The following is a 23,136-nucleotide window of genomic DNA, read 5'->3' on the forward strand; positions in this document are numbered from 1 at the left end:
AGACTAATCGATCTTGGAGTGACACTACACGATAGTTCACTCAATTGGCCATTAGCTAAACGATCGCGGAGCTTTTTCTAAATGATTGGGCATCGTCTATACGATAGACTTCTGTCATCTCCCACTTGGTCAATCATTACATGATTGTTACTCCTCCAGTATCTTCCTCTACCCAAGTCCATATAGAGCCCATACTTCTGGATTCTCACACCGAGAATACCAAGGTAGCCATTGTGGTGGTGTCATACTCAACTCGATTGAGGTCGAGGTTTTTGGAGGTCATTCGTTGTGTTCGTGATCTTGGAGATCGTTGTGTTCGAGTTCATTATTGTTCGTGATGTTTTCGAGCGTTTATGCGTTGTTGGCTTAGAGTCAAAATGAGCATTTGTGATCGAGGGAGTTTGAAGATGAGTCTTCAAAGGTATGATACTTTATCCCTTGATTTTATTGTAAGCATGTTGTAATTTCATATTGTGCATAGCCTGTAAGTTTTCGTTTCTTGATTGTAATTGTGTATGTTCAAATACGAATGTAATTTGGAACAATCATTCTGCTGCTCATGGAAATCCTCATGTCTGGTTTCCTTTAGCTGATACTACATGTCTTAAAGACACCACTTGGTTCAGCAGAAATCACACTTGCTGAACTTAGCATATAACTTCTACTCTCGTAATGTCCGAAGCACAATCCTCAGATGTTCCTGATGCTTTTCCCTGTTCACAAAATAAACTAGAATTTCATCAATAAAAACAATCAAAAATTGATCCATACAGGGATGGAATATCCTATTTATAAGGTCTATGAATACCAGAGGGGCATTCGTCAAACCAAATGGCATTACTAAAAGCTCATAATGCCCATGTTTGGTTTTGAAAGTAGTCTTGGGAACATTTGCTTCTTTAACCTTTAACTGATGGTATCCTGATCTCAAATCTATTTTTGAAAACACCGTGGCCCTCTTTAACTAATCAAAGAGATCATCAGTATGAGGTAATGGATACTTGTTCCTGATCGTCACCTTATTCAACTTTCTGTAATCAATACATAACCTGAGAGTGTCATCTTCTTCTTCACAAATAGAACTGGGGCTCCCCATGGTGACACACTAGGCTTGATATACCCCTTGTCTACCAACTTCTGTAACTGTACCTTCAGCTCTTTTAACTCAGCTGGTACCATCCTGTACAGAGCTTGAGAAATAGGAGTTGTACCTTGAATTAGTTCAATAGTAAAATCCACTTCCTTGTCAGGTGGCAATCCTGATAACTCCTCAGGAAATACATCAAGAAACTCCTGTATGACTGTCATGTCTTCAAGCTTTCTTATCCTGTGAAACAATTACATGTGCCAGATAGGCTATACATCCCTTGCTCAAATGTTTTCAAGCTTTAATTGTTGAAATCAATCTGCTAGGAAGAAGTCTTTTACTTCCAACAAATACTATCTCCTTCTCATCTAGCCTTCTAAACATTATCTCATTCTTGAAGTAATCGACAGTGGCATAATACTTACACAAAAAATCCATACCTAAAATAGCATCAAACTCAAATAATTCTAGAGAAATCAGATCAACCCATAAGCTCTGGTTTTCAATCACTACCTCATAGTTCTTATAATACTCCTGTGCTACTAACATGTCCCCATTAGGCGTAGAAATGAATAACTCATCAAGCATGCTCTCCTGCATTCTATCTATATGCGATGCAAACATGCTAGAAATGAATGAATGAGTAGCGCCAAGATCTAATAATACATAAGTAGGCTGATTACATAGAGTTACTTTACCAGTTACAATATCTGACTCCTCAGCTTCCTGGTGGGTTACTGCATACACTCTACCCTATTGTTGAGCTCATTCTGCTATTCCTTTCTGCTTGGCTCTACTGGATCCCTCACCTCTAGCTGCAGTTGCCTTCGATTGATCTACTGTTTGAGAAGCCAATTTCTGTTCTACCTGAGGCTCACGTACTAGCTGAGGATAATTCTTCTTAAAATGACCTGTCTATCCACACTGGTAGCAAACATTCCTTCCATTGTAACATGTCCCCAAATGGTACTTACCACAACTTGTACATGGGGTTTTTTTAATTGTACTAGCTACAAATTCACCAATACGTCCCATCACAGACTTACCAACTGAACTAACTAGTTGTCTCGACATCTTCTTACTCAATCGTTGCTGATCTGCAACTCTCTATTCTCTAGACTATCCAAAAAATCAAGGTATAAAACTCTTACCTCTCAATTCCTCTGGAATCCTTTGTTGTTCTTCGTTAGCTATGCTTCTTTCAACCCTCATAGCTGCTTCAACTAATAGAATGAAATCCATCCAGTTAGTTGTAGAGGTGACAGATGTACGGATTTCTCCCCTCAGACCATTTTCAAATCTTTTCCATCTATCATTTTCCTCTATAATGATCTGAAGAGCATACTATGATAATTTAATAAACTTTTGCTCGTATTCAGCGACCGTCATCGATCCCTGAACTAACCTGAGGAACTCATCTCTATTGGCTTCCCTGAATGAACTAGGTTAATATTTTTCCTCAAAGACTTTTCTAAACTCTGCCTAAGTCAGGGTCTCAGATCTATTCCTTCTGGCATCTACGATCGTCCACCATTTCACAGCTTCTTTCTACAATAGGTACACAGTTAACCTAACCTTTCACTCGTCAGGAAATCGCATCACATCAAAATATTTCTCTATCAGATCAAGCTAGACCTCAACCTTCGTTGGATTTGTTGCATCTTCAAACGTTGTTGCACCTAGGGCCTTTAGCCTTTTGATGTTGTACTTCTTTTCTGGATCCACTTGTACGGACCCTACATTCGCTGCTAATTTCTAAGCGATCCTATCAAAAACTCTATCCTTTAACTGAGGATTTATTCCCACCTACGGGGTACTCGATTCACCCTTTAAAGTCATTTCCTGCATTTCTGGATCTCTACCCTTTCTCTTAGTCGGATATGGATCTCATCAAACCTTGGGATCTCTAGCAGTAGGGTTAGGGTCCCCATTTGTTGTCTGCTTCCTCGCCTGACACTTATTCTTAGCATTTTTACCTAGTTATAAAGTATACATATTAAAGACTCACAACATTGACCTAAAATAATGCATGAACTCTCTCCCAACATCTTATGCTCTGATACTAACTTGTCACACCCCCTCCCAGATTACCTTCGTAATTAAGGAGAGAATGTGATGGTAGCAGTTACCAACCCTTTTATGACACTTACTACCCTTCTAGACTTCCTTAACATGTTTAACTGACCCATGAATCAAAATAATGCTACTTATAACTCTTAACATTACTTAATATAACAACCTGAGTAAATAGGATTCAACACACACTGCATATATACATAATTAAAGATACGAAACCTAGTCGATCCCAAAAACTCCTTACAAGTTCCTAAACATGAACATAACATCATTACAATCATAGCCAAGATAAACATCTAATTTCCTTTATTCTCTAACTTGTTCCATCATGAGGGAATGTCCCAGACTCTCCCCACTAGGTCAGTCTGGTTGGTTCTTTGCACCTAGTTTTGGTGTGTTCGGGCTTTCGAGTTGCATATCACCATATACTAGTGCTAGTGCGGGTGAACTCAATGGGCACGAGCCTTCCCCTGAATTCTGTGATTGCTAAGTTGAAAGGTCAGGGAGAGATTCTCCACTAGCATTCTGGCTGAGACAGGAAACTGCTTTGGATATGAGAAATTCCTAAAAAAAAGGTACTTTGAGTGGCAGAGCAACAGTGTAGTTATCTTCTAGAGATTTGACCGCTACCTGGAGGAAAGAAAACATTTGAAAGAATGAGCTACTAGCCCAGTGAGTGACCATTTAAAAACATATATACTGGAAACTACCAAGCAAACTTACACTTAAAACTTTTAAACATAAGACTATTGAAAGTCATTTAGCCAGTGCATAACATGTTTAAATTCTAAAACTTCATAAACATCAACATCACATAAACCTAAGTTGAGAGAAAATCACTTTACTTACTCCCTCAACGTCATATGTCCTTAGTTGGAGTGGAGTAATTTTAATACAACCAATGTCAACTCTACCTACGTACATGTGGTAATATCTAAGTACCGTCATACTTTAAGTACTAGGGGCCCGGATACCTTCTCCAAATCCTTGGGTATCGGTTCCTCATTTAAAACATCATAAAAACTTATGCTTGGAATAACACATGCTTTGTGAACTAGAATCATAAGCTTAAATGCAATGAGCATAAGGCATCAATCAATGCATACTTCAATAACATACGGGTGGAAAACACTAAAGTCATGCTTTCATAAACTCTTCTTGAAACTAAGCATGCACTAAAGAAAACTAGCTTGCTTGGAAAGCTCCTTTACAATGCTAACATTAAAAGCATGTATCAATGCTCCTTTGCAATGCTAACATTAAAAGCATGTATCAATAGCTTTCTTAAAACATGTGTTTATTAAAGCCTTTGTAAACACTTGAATTTTGTCACTCACAGTCTTGGACGTTCCTTCTTAGGGTTGATGAGCCTTCCCTATTGGCGTTAACCCTATGGATATGATCAACACTTTATGGTCAGTGCTATTAGTCTCCTTGTGAGACTAACTTACTTAAGCAACTTTAATATTTAACATGAAGCATTAAACTCCCATCTCAATGCATAGCCATCCTATGTGTTCAACACTTAGTAAAAATACCTTGGTTTGTGTTGCTAGACGGCGGCCATAAGCGCTTATCTCATGCGTTCGGACACCTTTACAACACATATGTGCCAATATCTGCTGTGTCCCATGCAACTCTGCGCTCACTGCCTTGCAACCACCGCACATTCTGTCCTCTCACAGCTCAACCTTCGCACGTAGCCTAGCACATTACCTTACGCTCAACTCGTTTTCACACGCACGCTTGCCAGCGCCTCGCCCAGTCAATAAGCTGCTTGCTTGCTCAACCGATGCAGCCACCTGGTTGTTTAAAGCCAAAAATTCTAGTTTCAATTTTAAATTCGAATAACGCATTTTCCAACCATTATTTTGGAGGGAAAAAAAATCCTTCTACAAACTTATTCATAATTGTTTTAACTTTCTTACCTTTATATTTGGGCTTCATATTCCTCCTGATCAGCCCAAAAACCCTCAATCTCCTCTCATGGCTCAAGATCACCTAAAAGCTTGAATCACTTGGGAAAATCTTCAGATTTCAGCTCAATTTCGTGGGAGATTGCTTCCGGCAGTCCAAGGTCAACATATACACTCTTTAATCTTCAAGTTGGCTAAAAAATTCCTCCATTCGCACGAGAGAGATGGGAAAACTGAGAGCTTCTACTAGCTTTTCCCCTTTTTATACTTGAGATGCATGCCTCCCCACTCAGATTAAGGTGACAACTAGCCCACTAAGTGGGTTTGATTTCCTTAACCTTGACAGCTGGCCCACTTAGGTTGTTAATTAACCTGGGAACTTTCTCTAATCCCCAATGCATGACTCCCTCAAACACTTCTCACCTGCGCATGGTTCACTCGACCACACAGCCATACTTGACTAACGCATGCTTCAGTACATCTTTACACCAATGCCTAGGCCAATGTCGCATGGCTTCCCTTGCTTGCATGCATCATGTTCAGCTATCGCATGCACAAACTGCTCCAATGCCTAAGGCATCCTCGCCCATTGCTGCACGCGGCCAACACCTCATTAACCTTAGCGCTTCCTTAAACCAACGCATAGGTCAATGCCCCCGCATGGGCCTTACTCTTCGCCATCACCTGCCAGCCCACGCATAACTCTTTCCTTTTGTTAATGAAAATCTTTCATCCATCCTCGCCTTCATGAAGCGTGTGGCTGCTACACCACTCAAGTCTTAGCCCTTTGACGCACCAAGGCTACAACGCATAGTTCAACTTCCACACTTAGGCAAAATTCTCTCTCCTAACTAGGCGCACATTCAATTTCTTACCCGAGAGCCCTATGCTCCCACACTTGTATATTTCCTTCTTCCCTACAATCATAGTATTAACATAAGTTAACCATACTTAACACAGAGGAAACAGGGCTCGGGGTTTACAAAAAATTACTCAAATAATAAATTTATTAAATTTAGACATAATATTTGACTAAATGGTGATGTAGCAAGATGAGTTGAGAAAAAAAATATATTTTTAATCTCCCTATCATCTTTCTCCATTCTCTCCTCTTCACCATGTAGAGCTTCTACTCCAATTGATTCATTGTGCATATTTTGATTTCAGGCCGAGAATGTCCTCTTCAACCTCCTCGGTTTCTATTTCACTTCCTGAAAGTCGTGTGGTTGTGCATCTCTCCCTCTCTTCTTGCAATGCTCGACTGCTCTGGCTCCTTATTGACATAAACAATTTCATATATATGATTGAATTGGTGTGGGGGAAAAGCAATCAAATGCATCAGAATGACCATGAACTTGAAAGTTTTTCACTCAGTTTGGCTTTGAGTTCATGTGTTGATCTTGCCACTCTAAAACAAGGGGAGATTTTTCATTCTCTGGCCATAAAAACAGGGTGTGAAGCTAAAATCTACGTCTTTTGGGAGTCTAATCGACATGTATGCCAAAAGTGGCAATTTAAGTTCTGCTAAATTGATATTTTCTCAAGTCTCATGTCCTGATTTGAAGTGTTGAAACTCCATGGTTGGTGGGTACAGCCACCATGGGAGTATGGAATAGGCATTGGAGCTCTTCTTCAAACTTCAAAAGCATGGTGTCAAGCCAGACAAGTTACAATTCTTCTTTTCTTACCTTCTACTTGCAATCACAGCAACTCAGTTTAAATATAATAGAGCAGTTTTTTATGGAACTGTATGAAAGAAAGTAATATTATACCAAATTCTAAGCACCATTCTTTCATGGTAAGCTTGTTAAGCAGAGCTGGGTTCATGGGATGGTGCTATGGAGATGAGGAGAAGAATAAGGGAAACGATGGTGGGAAATGATCCTGGTGTAAGTTGGATTGAGGCCAAAAGGCATATCCAAGCATTTTTTTCTGGTTTGCAGAATATGCACAATGAATCAATCGAAGTAGAAGCTCTAGTTGGGGAAGAAGAGAGAATGCAGAAAAATGAAAGAGAGATTTAAAAACATTTTTTTTCCAATTTAATCTTGCCATATCACCATTTAGTCAAATATTATATGTAAATTTAATAAGTTTATTATTTGAAGAACTTTTTAAATCTATTCTTAAAAATTCATAGACTAAATTGATTAATTGGAAACATTAGGAATCAAATACATATATTGAAAACTCAATGACCACAATGGTACTTTTTTCAAAAACGTTTAAATGAAAATGACTTTATGAATATATTTTTTCCAAATTAATCCAAATAGAAATTTATATCATGGCGAAAAGATAAGTATAAATTCGAATTTAGGAGGTATAAAGAAGTTGTCGAACATATCTATCAGATACAAGAATTATACTAGAGAATAATTTTTTTTTTGTGTGATTGGACTTTGGCATTTATGTAATTTTTTGTGTGATTGGATTTGGCCATTTATTGCCCATATCATATATAATTTTTTTCTTTTTTTTTTAATCAAACAACTCAGCTAGAGAATGTGACTTTGTTTTTTTTTTTTTTTTTTTTTTCCGCCAACCATTTTACATCACCATTAATAAAGTATTATAATACAATTATATTTTAAAAATATTTCACTAACAATAGAAATCTAAATTTGTTTTGTTCTAATGAATCCAATATAATCTTGTCGAACTTAGCTAGGAACGCCACATGCACAAATTTGTAAAACGTTTCCTTAAATAAAAAAATTGAAATGCATGATCTAAAAGCAAACCTTAAACAACATTTCCCAAAACTTCAAACAATACACGTGTACTTTAAAAAAATCGATAAAACAAAGTGCAATCCACAATTTCTTAAAAGAAAATATATGTAGAATTATTAAGTAAAAAAGTTTCCAAACAAAAATAGTCACCATAAAACAGATTATTTATGTCAGAAAAAATTGCACCAAATACCCCTGACATATGAACTCAACTCAACACCCAAAACACAGATATATGAACTCCACAAACATATGAACCCCAAACATATGAACTCACTCAACGCCTCAAATTTTGGATATATCCAGTTCATGTTTGATTAAACAGTAGATCGTATAAACTTGTCTACAAGTCCAACAGCAAACGAAATCTCTGGGCGAGTCAGAGTAAAGTACTGGAGACCACCCACCATACATACTCCTATAGGCTAATGGATCTTCTAAGCCGTCATGGAATGCTTCACAGGTTGCCCTATATGTCTCCAGCTTAATGTTAAGTTGTATTCTTTTAAGACTTTAAGGCGGTGATAGGCTAAAAGAAAGAGATTCTACAAACCTAGCAGTTATCACTTACTAGTCGATGAAAATGGGAGATATAGAGATGATGTTATCTTAGTAAGAAATTTTTGTCATATTTGAACTTATTTTTTGTCGGAATTTACAAAACAAAACTCTAAGATCATTGATAGTTGAATGGTGTGATGGGTGCCAAAGTGCTAGTGCTCTCAACCCATCATCAATAGGTAGGGATATCCATTTTTCTTAGGGGTCAAAATCGTCCTTAATGGAATAGGGAATCTTGTTACGTGAAAAATGAGGGGGGAAATTTTCCACAAGCTAAAGGACGGAGAATATATTTCTCGTTTATTTTGTCAAGAAATTGCATATACATATACAAAGATATAAACATTTTTTAATAAATGATAATAAATAATTTTAGTTTATTTCATTTGATACGTTTAAGATTTTTTTCAAGAGAAATTAATCATTTAAAAGGACGATTCATCATGAATCAACAATGTAAATAAGGATTAATGGTAGAAAATTAACATTTTAATTGAAAATTATGTTTTCCATTCTTTTGTGTTTTCTAGTTTGATACAAACTATATTTGCCCAGACATCTCTCATTTCTCCCCTAACCAACATTATCTTTTTTATTTCCACATAACTAATAAACTCATTTTTGTGCAGTCACCACATGTGACATCTAATATTTATAGACTAGCCTACTAGCTTACTCTAATATTAGCTTATATATATCAAACATCCTCTGAGAATAATAATAGAAAAACATCCTCTAAGAATAAAAAGATTTTTTCTTATTTGACGGTAGCTACGACAAATAGGATTATCACTTTTATAAAACCACTGGATTCGTGATCAATCAAAAAATATATATGTTAAGACAATTATAAAGCAAAGCATGCATAAACGGACAAATTTGATTGAAAGCATAGAGAAGTGGATAGGAGAGGTTGTCCGTGGACTCAAACGAACAACTTGGTGAAAAGTCCCTCATATTCTATGTGAATTAGTTGACTTCAACTAGACCAAACCAACCTTGAGAATGTGCCCACGATGACACTACTAGATGTGTACAAGAACTTCCCCAAGAAGAAGTTTAGTATCTCATAGTTGATTGCACCATAGACGAGGATGGAACCATACACCCAGTACAAAAGTAGAATACTACTTAGTAAGATAGAAGGGTCAGCCTGAGGACGAGACAAGTTGGGAACGGGCCGAAACTAACGATTCGATAATAGAGTCGGAGACCATTAGACATCTCGCAGAGTGACTCTAACATCCAAGAGGCAAAGATTCAAATATCTTACTCTAACATCCAAGAGGTAAAGATTCAAATATCTTCACTCTACGTACCGTTGAACTAGAAATATATTAACGTGACCATCACATTATATCAATTACATTAAATAATCCATCAATTCAACTGACACGGTAAGAAGTTCATCAACATTATTATTTGCACCATGTAGAATTTATTGTTTTTTTTTTTCTCTGACCAAAATTTTCATGAAAATTTGACTCTGATGAGAAATTGTATGCTGGGGTCAAGAGGGAAAAAGAGCATTAATAAAAAGCATAGCAGAAATGTCCTTTTTTTTTGGACATATACATTAGAGACTGTGTAAGGGACAAATAATTGCTTCAACCTGAAGGATCTCATTCACATTTGCCTTAAATCAAGGGACTGACCTCCAAAACATTTATTATCATTTTTTGTTCACTTCTTTGGTTGCTCTCATTTTCATTTCAATCACAAACCCCTTCCCTTTCTTCTCAATCATTCTTCTTCTCTCCAGACTCTTTAATTAGGAATCTAGATGCATATCTCTATAATCCAACTTCAAAAAATAGGAAAGATATCATGAAAACTACCTCTAAAGTATTGTAGTAATTATAATTATATCCTCAAACTTTATTTATAAAAATTGAGATTTCAAACTTATGCAAGTGTTAATTAAGCTAAGCTCGTTTTGGCAGGTAATGATCATTTTTCATCATTATATATCTTTCGTGGATAGTTCTACACTTTTTTTTTTTTTACAATATATGGGGGTGGAGAGAGAATAGAACCTCTAATTTTGAGGTTGATAGTACAAGTACTATATCAGTTGAGTTATACTCATTTTGATAATTTTACGTTGATCGAGAATGAGAAAGAAAGTCACCCATTCATAAGTTAGATTAAGAAACAAAACTATGAGAATTTTGACCAAAAAGTTGTGAAAATATCAATAGAGGTATGAGAGATAAATCTAAATAAGTTTATATTTAGATAAGTTATGAAGCATATAGAAAATTGTGAAGATCAACCTTTATTTCAGTTTGTCAAAAAAGCAAGAAAACACAATAACATTAGTTTGCTTGCTTTGTTATCTTCTTTGTTTGTTTGATACTTTAAAAATCCCACCACATCTATCTTTTTAAGGTTCTTGAAAATGATACATTGTGAGCTGTAATCCTTTGTGTGTGTGTGTGTGTTGGTGGGTTATCTTAGTGGTTTCATGGTGGGACAAAGTAATTTAACCTTAAAAAAAAAAAAAAAAAAAAAAAAAAAAAAAAAAAAAGACATGACATGCATTAATTCATCTTACCAAGTTACAACACATCTATCATAGTTTCTTTTGTTTTAATTATTTGGTTATAAATCTCCACTCCACATCAACATTGCTTCAAACTTAATGTAACCAATTAATTTAATATATTCCATTTTCTTTATACATGTCCCATTTCGTTGAGTTGTAAATGATATTGCATCTTAGTTTTAAAAGTTTAAATTCATATATAACATGAGTTTTTATCTCGAAAATCGAAAAATTTAATACAAAGATTTATGTGATTCACTAATAATGTGTTAGCTACGTTTATAAGTAGAAAGAGAAAACAATTTTATTTTTAAAGAGAAATATCAAATTACAGGTTGCAGAGACATCTCTAAAGTGAGAGAGTTTATTACAGGTCACAGAGAACCGTGTTTGGTTATTTGAAATGCCAGATAACAGATTCAAGACATTCCAATATTTAGATTGGCAAACAAATATACCAAAGTCTCGATCAAATTTGCTTTTCTAATTTTGAGCTATCTTGTGAGAATTATGAGCCATATGTTTTTAAAATCATTTTAGTCATTACAATTGTTATTCTATTATCAAATGTGGAACGAGTATCGATATTAGAATTTGAGATTTGAATTAGTTTTTTTTACCTATTCAAACTTACAACTCACAAAATAGACATTAAAATTGGAAATGAAAAAAAATTGAGTGTATATTATAATATAACAAGTAAATAGGAAGGGATTAAAGGGGGAAAAAAAGTTTCAACAATTTAGGGAGGAGAATGAGTAATTAGGAGCTTAATACTTTTTGAATGTGTTATGATTAAAGTGGCTAATTAATCAAGTAAGGTTATATACACAAAGTCAAAAGCAATGCTCTGTATTCAAACCAACAAAAGCAAAAGAATTAATTTTTTAAAAGAAAATAGAAAAAATAATTTAATTGAAGGGAAATACTTTTTGGAAATGTAGATTTTTACATTTTAACTTTTTTCGAATATCAATGCTTTAAATTATCACCACCATGTACTTTGAAGTATCAACCGTTTCTAGATACCAATTATTTTCGAAAAAGGCTAATAGTTAAATTTAAAGATGGGTTTTTTTTTTTTTTCTTTTTATTGGGATTGCAATTTATAGAGATCCACACAAAAAAAAAAAAAAAAAAAAATTAGTTTGGATGAAATTTTATTTTCTTCCCATATTATACTTTTCATCTCTCTTTTGCTTATATATATATTAAAAGGTTTTGATTTTGTCTAAAATATGATATTTTTAGAAGTGATTTATATTATTAGTAAATGTCATAGACATCTTTTTTTTCTTTTTGAAAAAAATGAGAGTTGAACCTACTATCTTTAGAAGATATTAGGTTAAACTTAAAATACAATCTATGTTTTATATTTTGAATTTACTTTTTTTTACAAATTTTAGTCTTTATATTTTTAATTGTCCAATTTTAGTCAAGTACCTTTAATAAATCTCAAATTTAGTCTTCCCTCAATACATTTGCTTTATATTATAATTTTTATTATAAACTTTAGAAATATATTCACATATTGTATTTTTTTTACATAAAAGTTATTATAATTATTTAACCAATTTCAACCAATTTTAATTTAGAAATACGAGAACTAAAATTAAATAAGATATTATTAATCTATTTTCTCAATAATTTAACTTATCAATTTTAATTCATATATGTTAGTTATCCTATCAAATTCAACATGTTAAATCATTGGTTAGCTTTTCTTTTCTTTTCTTTTCTCTTTTTTTTTTTTTTTTTTTGGCAATTTTAGGCATGTTATTTCTTGAATTTTAGATGCTAGCATAAATGATTCACATTTGGCCAAAAATTAATTAAAGTTCAAAGACAAAACTAAAAATAAATAATAAAAATTGACACGAAGTAGAAAATGTGAAAAGAAATAGAATAATAGTAAACATTATTATATTTTTAGCTTTATTTAACCAAAAACTTGGATATTAGGATGAACGATTTAAATATTGGTTGGAATTATATTCAAAATGTGATAAAAACAAAAAATGTAATGTGAGAATAAGGTGAAGGATAAGTGGGTAAAATGATTAAAATGGGGTCATAAAAACAAAATATAAAAAGGTATTAAAAGAAGCATGCAATGGAGGGGTGCCAATTTAACTTTTCTTTAAACTAAATTTCTGATCCCTAAATATTCTCTCATTTATCAAACAATTTCTACCAAATTTTAAAACTTTTTTTATTATTATTTTTTATTTTTAAGAATCCAATGTTCAAAAACTTTTGATCAAAAGTGGCCCCCATCATTGTTCCAAGTCTTTTTCACTTTCACACTCTCAAAGACAAACTCAAATGTCTTTAAAATGTGGTTAAATACCATTTTTCCCCCTTAAATACTTAAAATACTTAAAATGTATCTTTTTTATTCTCAAATTTCCAAATTTGTTGTATTTTAGCTAAAAATATAGAAGATGTCTTTAGTTTTTAAATCTTTAAAGATTAATCATGATTAATTTTCCTTTAGTTACTTAAATAAATAGATAACGTATTTTTAAAAATATGTATTGTCGTAATAACAAAAATATGTATTAGAATCATTAATAGAAATAGTTATTAGTTAAATAGACATGAGATGAAAAAAATAATAAAAAGAATAAACATATTTTTCTTTATTAAATATTAAATATTAAATATTATAATAAATATTTTCAAAGTCCATAAAAACAAAATACACAAGAATGTTTGAAAACTAAAATTAACATCAAATGCACTTCTATAGGTTAAAATACAAATATAGCTCACAGATTTTTATATTTTTGCCTTTTTATCTCTAAACTTGAAAATGTATACCACATGCCCTATTAGATTTTAATTTTGTGTCTGGTGAACCTTTAAACTTGAAAAATGTGTTTGACCCAAAGAATTTGAAAGTCGGAATCGAGAAGTGTGAACGGTAACTCCCTCTTTATTTGATCCAAGGAGTTGATGGATCCTACTACTAAAAAAAATATCAACTTAGGCCTTAGGAGTTCAACTCCCTAGACTTCACTGATTCCTCGCTTCTCACTATTTCATTCCACTTCTAAAGTGTTTATTAGTCATTAAGCTCTCAAATTATATTCAAATGGCATTTTTAGAGTTCACATATGGGCTAGACACAAACTAAAAGTTTAGGATTCTCTTATTTGTAAATTTCAATTGAAATTTCTATAAAAATCAATTAACTTTTTCTTTAAAAAAAATCAATTTCTTTAATATATTTGACATAAAATTGAAAATTTTAAAAATCGATTATTACACGCTAAATTACAATTTCGTGAATTATGATATCTACACTTTTTTATGAAATCGATAGTCCATCTACCAAATTTGTAATTTAAACATTTCTATATCGTTACTTTTTTATATATATATAAAAGATAAAAAAAAATGTATGGAGAAATTACAATACAATTATGTGGCTAAGTTCGAGAAGGGGGGAAATTGACAATACAAAGCCAAAGGCCAATCATTATTTAACTAAGAGATCAGTCTTTTGTCACTATTCTGTCACACACATTGTAGAGATAACAACTAAAAGCCATTTTAGGAACTATAGTTTCACCAATACATTGGCCATTTAAAAAAAAAATTGTGCCTTAAAAAAAAAAAAAAAAAAAAAATCTTTTTCTTTCTCCTCCTTAGCAAAATTTTAGTAAAAATAAGTTCAAACATGATTTGATCAATTAATCCAGAATAACCAATCTCATATAAAATTGAGATCAAGACAAGGTACTATATAATATAACATATTAAATATATAAACAACTAAAATAAAATAAAATAATAACTATATAATCAAAATTACGAAATGAATTTTTTCTTTGATTTATCTCACAAAATTCTCGTCAATTCACACATTCCTACAACATCTATAGGTGACCTGCAGTTAGGATGAGACATATTTGGATAGAAGAATGACATTTGGTCATCAAACACTAAGTACGGACGTCCATATTTCATCTATTATATAATATGTATAATGAGGTTATATTCAATTTTCTTTAGTACAACAAAATGTGAATTTATTAATATTTGAATCTCTAATTTAAAAAGAGTATTTATATGATACATGTTTAAATTATATTATAATAATTAATATATTGTCATTTATTATAAAGTTATAAATTATATAGATATCGGTCACGAGTAATCTATTTGGTATTTTTTTTAAGTCATAAAACAAAAATCACAATCCTAGCTTTCTTAAAAAATCACTCGCATACACACATACAACAAGAAAAAAGATTTTATATATTCTTGTTATGTAAAATTTTTATACGAACGGTTTTTAAATATAATAAAATTTTATCGTAGATATCTATTACTATCATCGATAGATGTTTATTATTAATAAATAAAGATATTTTACCATATTTAAAAATATTATAAAAAATTTATCACAACTTAGGACATGATCTGATCCTATCCAATTCCTTGGACCAAAGAAAATCACAAAAACTGTTCTTTTAAGTTGTTGGGCAGCCCGAAAGTCGAGGTTGGAAATGTCTACACTTGTGGGACCCACAATCTTTATAATTTTATTATAAATTTTTTTAAATAAAAAAGAAAAAAGAAAAAGAAAAAGTAAGAAAGAGAGGGAAAAAAAGAGAAGAGGAGNCTTTATAATTTTATTATAAATTTTTTTAAATAAAAAAGAAAAAAGAAAAAGAAAAAGTAAGAAAGAGAGGGAAAAAAAGAGAAGAGGAGTAGAGTTTGTCTGTGTTGGAGCTGGTGGGTCCCACTGCTTACACCTTTACAAACCCGTGGGCCGTGGCCCAGCCCACTATTTTTCTCTCCCCTCTTCAATTATTATCACCATGCCCCCCCTACCTCTACTACTCTCTTAAATCAAATATAATTTTTATTACATAAAAATACTTACTTTAAATTCCTTCATATTTTTCAACATGAGCACAGTGCCTGTTTGAATCACAAGATGTTGTTTTATAGGTACATATGTTAAATATCTAAAATAATTAATATCTATAATTAAATATGTGAGATGATTGATATTTAAAAATTAAACATGTGTATTAAATTTATTAATTTTGTATATAGAAATCAAAACTAAACATGAAAGATTAATTATTGTACTCATTAACCATTATTTAGTCAATAAAAATAAAAACATATGAATGTTTTCATATTAAAACTTTTATTAAATATAATTAATTGATTAAAGTTAATTACTAAAAATAATTAAATTATTATGAATTAATTAGAATAATTATCATCATAATAATAATTTATATCAAATAGTTAAAGATAACATAAAATACTAATGGTAGATATATCCACTCAAATTTATTAAATCTAGTTAATATCTTTATATTTAGTAGTTAATTACAATTAATATTAACAAACCATTGATATTAATTTATTAATTAATTATCTTACATTTTTGCAATGGTGTTAAAAAACCCATATCATATGGGTTTTGAAGTTTCACGGATAATAATATTATGGGTTTTAAAAAGGGAAGTTATGTGAAACAAACAAATATTTTAAATATCTGTCTAAAATATCACAAGAAAACCTTTGAACAAATAGGCCTAAGTGTGTCTAAAATCACTTTAAGGTTAGAATTTGATTCTCCCATCATATATAATATATTATTAAAAAATTATTGGTTTAGTTTAATGATAATTGACATGTACTTCGTCTCTCAAGGTTGAAGGCTAAATTCTCTATCGACACCATTGTTTTACCCAAAAAAAAAAAAAAAAAAAAGCCTATTTGTATAATAAAGTTTCATGTTTATTGCATGCTTGCAAATTGAGAAGTTTATTTTATTTTGGTTTCTTCTAAGGTGTTTATTTTATTGATTAAATTAATATATATATGCATGTCGAACTAGTATGTTGATAAGGTAATTATTTCTAGTTAAATAAGTTAAGGTGAACATTGAACAAAGAGAGTTTGTGGTAGAATAGTAACATAACCCGATCAAGATAATTTTTTTGTTCAAAAAATATTTAAAGATTAAAATAGACATTCTGATGGTTCAAAGATCTAAAAGATTAAATTTAAAAGTTCATGGAATAAAATGAGATTTAAACCCAAATATTTTAACTAATGAATTAAACACATGATTTCACACATTTTAAATAAGCACAAAATATTTGTTTTACTTTACTAGTAATATGCATTAGTAAAATCTATGGTTTGAATTTTATTACCTTGGTTATTGTGCTTTCAGATTTTATATGTTATATTATAGCCGCGGTACTTTAAACACGTTTATTTTTGTCTCTCTATAGTTTCACCTTTTTTTTTTTGGTACCTCTTGATGTTTTCTTAAAGACCATTTATGCAAAATCATAACACAAAATCTACTCACAATGAAAATCCTTTAATGCAAATAACACATAATCTAACACATAATTAAATCATTTAAAATATTTTAAATCATGACAATATTCAAGCAAATTAATCGATTGCAATGTTAACCATAGTTCCTAGACAAAATTGAAAGTTGTAATATAATATATATAAAATGTTTTTTAATATTCCAAGACATAAAATTCAAAATTCATAGTTTTATTAAATTGAAGTTTATTTTTGAAAATTTAAAGATTTGTAACCATATGTTAAAAAAAAAAAGAGAGAGAGAGAGAGAGAGAGAGAAATAAAACACATATCTATGAGATTAAACAAACTTATAATTTAGCATTTTATTTATAAGTGAAAATTTGAACTTTTATTAATATTAATTTCTTTGAAAGCTAAATTATAGGTATACAAAAAATACTCAAACTTCTCCGCTCATTTCGTTAATACTCCTATTATTTCAAGACCTTTAAATATTATCCTTAATTTTAAAAACTAGTTTTATTTCAATTTAGTCCATAAGTTTTAAGATTTATACTTTTCACCTTGATTTTTCCATTAATTACTACTTTCGGTTAAAGTGTTAATGTTTATAAATTAATTAAAAAATAATCGTAAAGTAAAATTTGTAATTTAATTTTAATAGTGACGAAAAAACTAAAACTTAATCTATTATGATTCTTTTAAATTTACCTATAGACATTAACACTATAAATAGAAAGTGATTACTTACTGAAAAATCAACGTTAAAAGTGTAAATCTTCAAATCCTTAGATCCAATTAAAACAACGTTAAAAGTGTAAATCTTCAAATCCTTAGATCCAATTAAAACAAACTTAAAATTCAAGAATAAAACTATAATATTTTGAAACAATTAATATTAAAATTAAATTCAAATTTCTCATACCAAAAATGAATTTTGTTTTCATATTTATTTCTAATTTAACTAAAACAAATACACTAAGAGGGTGGTTGGTTCACTACATGATTTAAGTTATATCAACCTAATGTCAGGTCCACCAACTTTAAATGTTGGTGGAGTTGAGTTGTTATATTTTACAAACTCACCTCACCTCAACTCTCCAGTTTTTCAATGTTTTCAATGACTCCACCAATTGTCCACCGTCCACAACTATCGATGTCACATTCCAGGAACTAACTTCGGGCTTCGACTAACACCTCCAACGATGACTCCAACAGCCACATTTACGCAACCAACTCTGATGATCAATTTTAGACTCCGACAACCACCTCTGATAACAACTACTATGACACAACTTTGACGACCACCTTCACACGACCAAATCTAACGATCAACTTCAGGCTCTGACAACCATCTCCAACAACAAACTTAGATGACCAACTCCAACAACCACATTTGCAGGGCTTTGCCAACTACAAAGTTCGACAAAAATCAACTTCGATGACTACCTTTGAGCAAGCTAAGACGATGGGAAAAATTCAATTATAAAAAATTAAGAGTAAAAATACATAACAATAACATGAAGAATAAGAAATAGAAGGTAATGAAATTTATGGAGAAAAAGTAGCCATAAAAAATTTTGATTCTTATTTTATTTAACAATATTTTTGCAATAAATATAGTAAATAATGGTTGTTAATTACCCAAAGAAAAGAAAGAAGGAAAAAAAAAGAAAAAAATTAAAAAAAGTGTAATCTATATTTTATTCAAATAAAAGATGTTAGAATTATTGAACAAAAAATTATAAAATAAAAAAAATAATTATAATAGTAAAGGTACACAAACTCAACTCATATATGAATTTAACTTTGCATGCAAAACATATGAATTCAAATAAAATAATTTTGTACTCCAATCACAAAAATATAAATTCAGACTAAATAATTCTATACTATAAATATAGACATATAGATGAATTCTAGAGACATATACAAGCTAAAGAATCAATAAAAAGTGTGGGCTTCCCATTCCGTACATGAACACCGGTCCAGGCTTAGAGGTCGGCTTCGCGGCTCAGCTAAGCCCTAGAAGTAAAGAGAGAAAGAAGGAATCTGTGACACACTCACAGTCACAACATCATCTCTCACCGCCGCGTGATTTTACTCCCGCCTCCCTTCCCTTCATATATTTTTTGTCTTCTTCCTCCTTCACTCTGCTTTTCAAACTTCAAATCAAACTCCCTCTTCTTCTTCCTCCAAACTTCCAACAGTGAATTCCTCGAAATCACAGTCAAATCTCCACTCCTCTTCTCTTTTGACCAAAATCCCATCTCTGGATTTCCCTCAAAACCCCCCCTTCAATGGATTCCACAGCCTCCCCTTCCCCCATTTCCACTCCCAAACCCCATTCCAAGAAAAGCTTCGTCTCTTCTCTAATGGAAGCCGCCACTCTCCGTTCTCCTTCTTTCAAAGAAGACACCTACTTCATTTCCCATCTCAAATCCTCCGAGAGAAAAGCCCTCCAAGACCTTAAAGACAAGCTCTCTGCCTCTACCTCCACCGCCGATCACCCTCCCTCCATGTGGGGTATCCCTCTCCTGGCCGGCGATGACCGTGCCGACGTCATCCTCCTCAAGTTCCTCCGTGCTCGTGACTTCAAAGTCCCCGATTCACTTCACATGCTCCAGAAATGTCTCGAATGGCGCTCTGAGTTCGGCGCCGACGGTATTGTCGACGAAGATTTAGGGTTTAAGGAACTTGAAGGGCTTGTCGCTTATATGCAGGGCTACGACAGAGAAGGACACCCTGTTTGTTATAACGCTTATGGGGTTTTCAAGGATAAGGAAATGTACGAGAGGATCTTCGGTGATGATGAGAAACTCAAGAAATTTCTCAAATGGAGAGTTCAAGTTTTGGAAAGAGGGATTCGTCTCCTTCATTTCAAACCCGGTGGGGTTAATTCCTTGATTCAAGTCACCGATCTTAAAGATATGCCTAAACGAGAGCTTCGTGTTGCTTCTAATCAAATCCTCTCTCTGTTTCAAGACAATTACCCTGAAATGGTTGCTCGTAAGGTACAAACAAATCTCTCTTACCCATTTGCGTTTTTTGAGTCGTGAATCGAAATCTGAACTGAAGCCATTTTTTGTTTTCGTCTTGGGGTTTTAGATTTTCATCAATGTGCCTTGGTACTTCAGTATGTTGTACTCAATGTTTAGCCCCTTTCTAACTCAACGAACCAAGAGCAAATTCGTCATCGCTAAAGAAGGAAACGTCTCCGATACCCTTTACAAGTAAATCCATTCACTCAAAATTTCCGTTTTTTTCCAGTCATTTCCTTAAAATGGGGTTTCATTTCAACTTTTTTCCGATCAGATTCATCAGACCAGAGGATGTGCCGGTACAGTATGGTGGCCTGAGTCGGCCAAGCGACTTACAGAATGGGCCTCCGAAACCGGCGTCGGAGTTCGCCGTCAAAGGAGGAGAGAAAGTGAACATTCAAATAGAAGGCATTGAGGTTTAATTTCTCTCTTTCGCGCAAACCCCACATCAAATTTGGTCTATAAACCTGTGTTTTAACGAAATTTCTTGAAAAAAATAAACAGGGGGGAGCCACAATCGCTTGGGACATTGTAGTGGGAGGTTGGGAATTGGAGTACAGTGCGGAGTTCGTTCCAATCGCCGATGGAAGCTACACCATTGCAGTGGAGAAACCAAGGAAAATTTCAGCAAATGAAGAAGCAATTCACAACTCATTCACTACAAGAGAAGCTGGAAAAATGGTTCTCTCCGTCGACAACACTGCTTCCCGGAGGAAAAAAGTCGCCGCATACCGTTACATCGTCCGAAAATCAACCACCATCTAAAGAAAGGAGAAGAAGAAGAAGAAGAAGATCTAAATCCTTATGTTAAAAGTAAAGGGGTAATTTGATATTGATTTTGAATTTGTAATGTGTTTATGATCTGTATTTTGTTTTAGAGTTATAAAATTAGTAGTGGCTTTGTGGGTTGTGAACTGGAAACTGAACTGAGGAAAGATAAGTTGTTTGTTAATACAAGTAAAAGGGAAGAAGAAAAGCCTATGATATAGTATGGAGTTGCAGAGTTATTTTTGTTTGTGTTAGAAGAAAATGGCGGTGGTGGGTGGTGGTGGGGGAATTGCTTTTTTCGTAAGTGTCAGAATTCAGAAGAGAAAGCGTCTAGAAATGGGTCATTGATTTGGTTTGAAGTTTTGAAGGATTTGGTATTGTTGGATAGAGAGAAAGAGAGAGTGACAGAGCTCTGAACTTTTGATAACATCACAAGGGTAGGGATTAATGGTTGAGGGTGAGGGGTGAGAGATCACCATTGATTCTTACTTTCTTTGTCACTCTCTCTCTTTCTGTCTATCTATCTCTCCTTTGATGTTCCTGTCATAGAATCTCCAACCCTAGCCAAATTATGAAGGTCTTGCAAGTGATATTTGTAATTATATCCTCTTCAAATTTACAAAAGTCCTAGAACTTAAAACTCCAAATGATAAGAATTGAGTCATTAAAAGTATACCATTGTTACAATTTCTATAAGTAGGTAAATTTCGATGGCCTAATTTTAAAACTTGTATCAATTTGAGGGATTTATTTTTACAAGTGAAAGTTGAAAGTTGAAGTATATAATTATAATTATCATCATACTTTCAAAATGTTTGTTTTTAATGATGAAGATTTTGTTAAGTCAACGTTTAAATTGTCATAAAAAGGAAGAGGGTTAGAATGTACATTTGAAAAGTACTTGGGTCAAATTGATTCAAATTTGAAGGTACAAAAGTCAAATTAAACATTTTGAAAATATATAATTGTAAGTATTGCAACCAAAGTAGTAAATGAATTAGGTTTTTGTTTCCTTGCATTTACAAGGAACGAAATAAGGATGGTTTCATTTTGCCTTTAATCATCAAGTCATGTTTCAAGTTTGAGCTGAATGAATTTCTGAAGACTTGCGATTTATGTTATGACATGTAAACATTTAAATTCAAATGGTTGGTTGAAGTAGTTGATAGAGTTTGTACTATTTGTTGGCCCATGTATACGACATAAATTTGTTGCGTTCGATCTCTCATCTCGATCTCAATGACTTGACAATTATGCGAGTAAAGAATCAAATTGACTTTTAAGATAGTAATTGGTGCATTATCAATTGAATTATGTTTGAATTGACTTACATTGCTTATTTGTTTGGATAGTCTTTATGTGAATTTTAGTACTCTCTTCTTTCACTATCGTCATTCATGCCTCCTCGATTTACACATTTAACAACAAAATTAGTTATCATGATTGAGAAGAAACTTCATTTTTCAAATGATGAAAATTCGTTTTACTCGAAATTGACGAGGGATGTGCAACATGTGCAACTCTAATTGCATATTAACTTTATGAACTCAAGTTTATGTAAGTCCTTTATAAAAATTCAAGCAAATTAAATGAATTCTAAAAGTTTTAAATATAATTAATCCTCAATTATTCTTGGAATATGGGAGATGATGATTTTGGTAAGGGATTATTTCTTCATGGAAGGGAGGATGCTGTTTCCATAAAAACACAAGAAACAAACAAAACAAGCAAAAGAAAAGGAAAAAGAAAAAGAAAAAGGAAAAACACAAAAAGGAGATTCCTTCATTGAGAGACAAATAAGACAAATGAAACATGGACAATAGTGTTCATTCATTAATTCAAGGAGTCCCAAAAAAATAAAAAAGGATATAATTTCAAGTATTCATTAGATTTTTAATTGTACTATAATATTTGAAAAAATTTTCTTCCTTTTTTTGAAAAAAAAAAATAATAATAAGGGAAGAGAGATACCAATGGGTATATAAAATGTGGGTATAAAACAAAAAATAAGACAAATATTTAGTCTAAAAAGTTTGAATTTTTAATTCACTCATCCATTCATTTGCAGGCTAAGAAA

At 32.3% G+C, this 23,136-nt stretch overlaps 1 protein-coding gene across 1 annotated transcript; it reads left to right on the forward strand.

Annotated features, from left to right (window-relative positions):
* The first annotated feature begins 19,188 nt into the window (after window positions 1-19,188).
* LOC120074620 (patellin-6) lies at window positions 19,189-21,605 on the forward strand. The gene is made up of 4 exons (XM_039027793.1): window positions 19,189-20,264; window positions 20,359-20,483; window positions 20,566-20,707; window positions 20,796-21,605. Exons 1-4 carry the CDS (start codon window positions 19,551-19,553, stop codon window positions 21,054-21,056), a joined length of 1,242 nt encoding a protein of 413 aa, XP_038883721.1. The 5' UTR covers window positions 19,189-19,550; the 3' UTR covers window positions 21,057-21,605.
* Window positions 21,606-23,136: the final 1,531 nt, after the last annotated feature.

The sequence above is a fragment of the Benincasa hispida genome, chromosome 3 (assembly GCF_009727055.1).
Source record: "Benincasa hispida cultivar B227 chromosome 3, ASM972705v1, whole genome shotgun sequence".
NCBI lineage: Eukaryota > Viridiplantae > Streptophyta > Magnoliopsida > Cucurbitales > Cucurbitaceae > Benincasa > Benincasa hispida.

What these genes read in the sequence shown, in the direction of transcription:
- LOC120074620 (XM_039027793.1), top strand. Translation starts at nt 19,551, where the DNA reads ATGGATTCCACAGCCTCCCCTTCCCCCATTTCCACTCCCAAACCCCAT. An exon ending in GTCTCCGATACCCTTTACAA is followed by an intron (nt 20,484 to 20,565) that starts GTAAATCCATTC and finishes TTTTCCGATCAG; the next exon opens with ATTCATCAGACCAGAGGATG. An exon ending in TTCAAATAGAAGGCATTGAG is followed by an intron (nt 20,708 to 20,795) that starts GTTTAATTTCTC and finishes AAAAATAAACAG; the next exon opens with GGGGGAGCCACAATCGCTTG.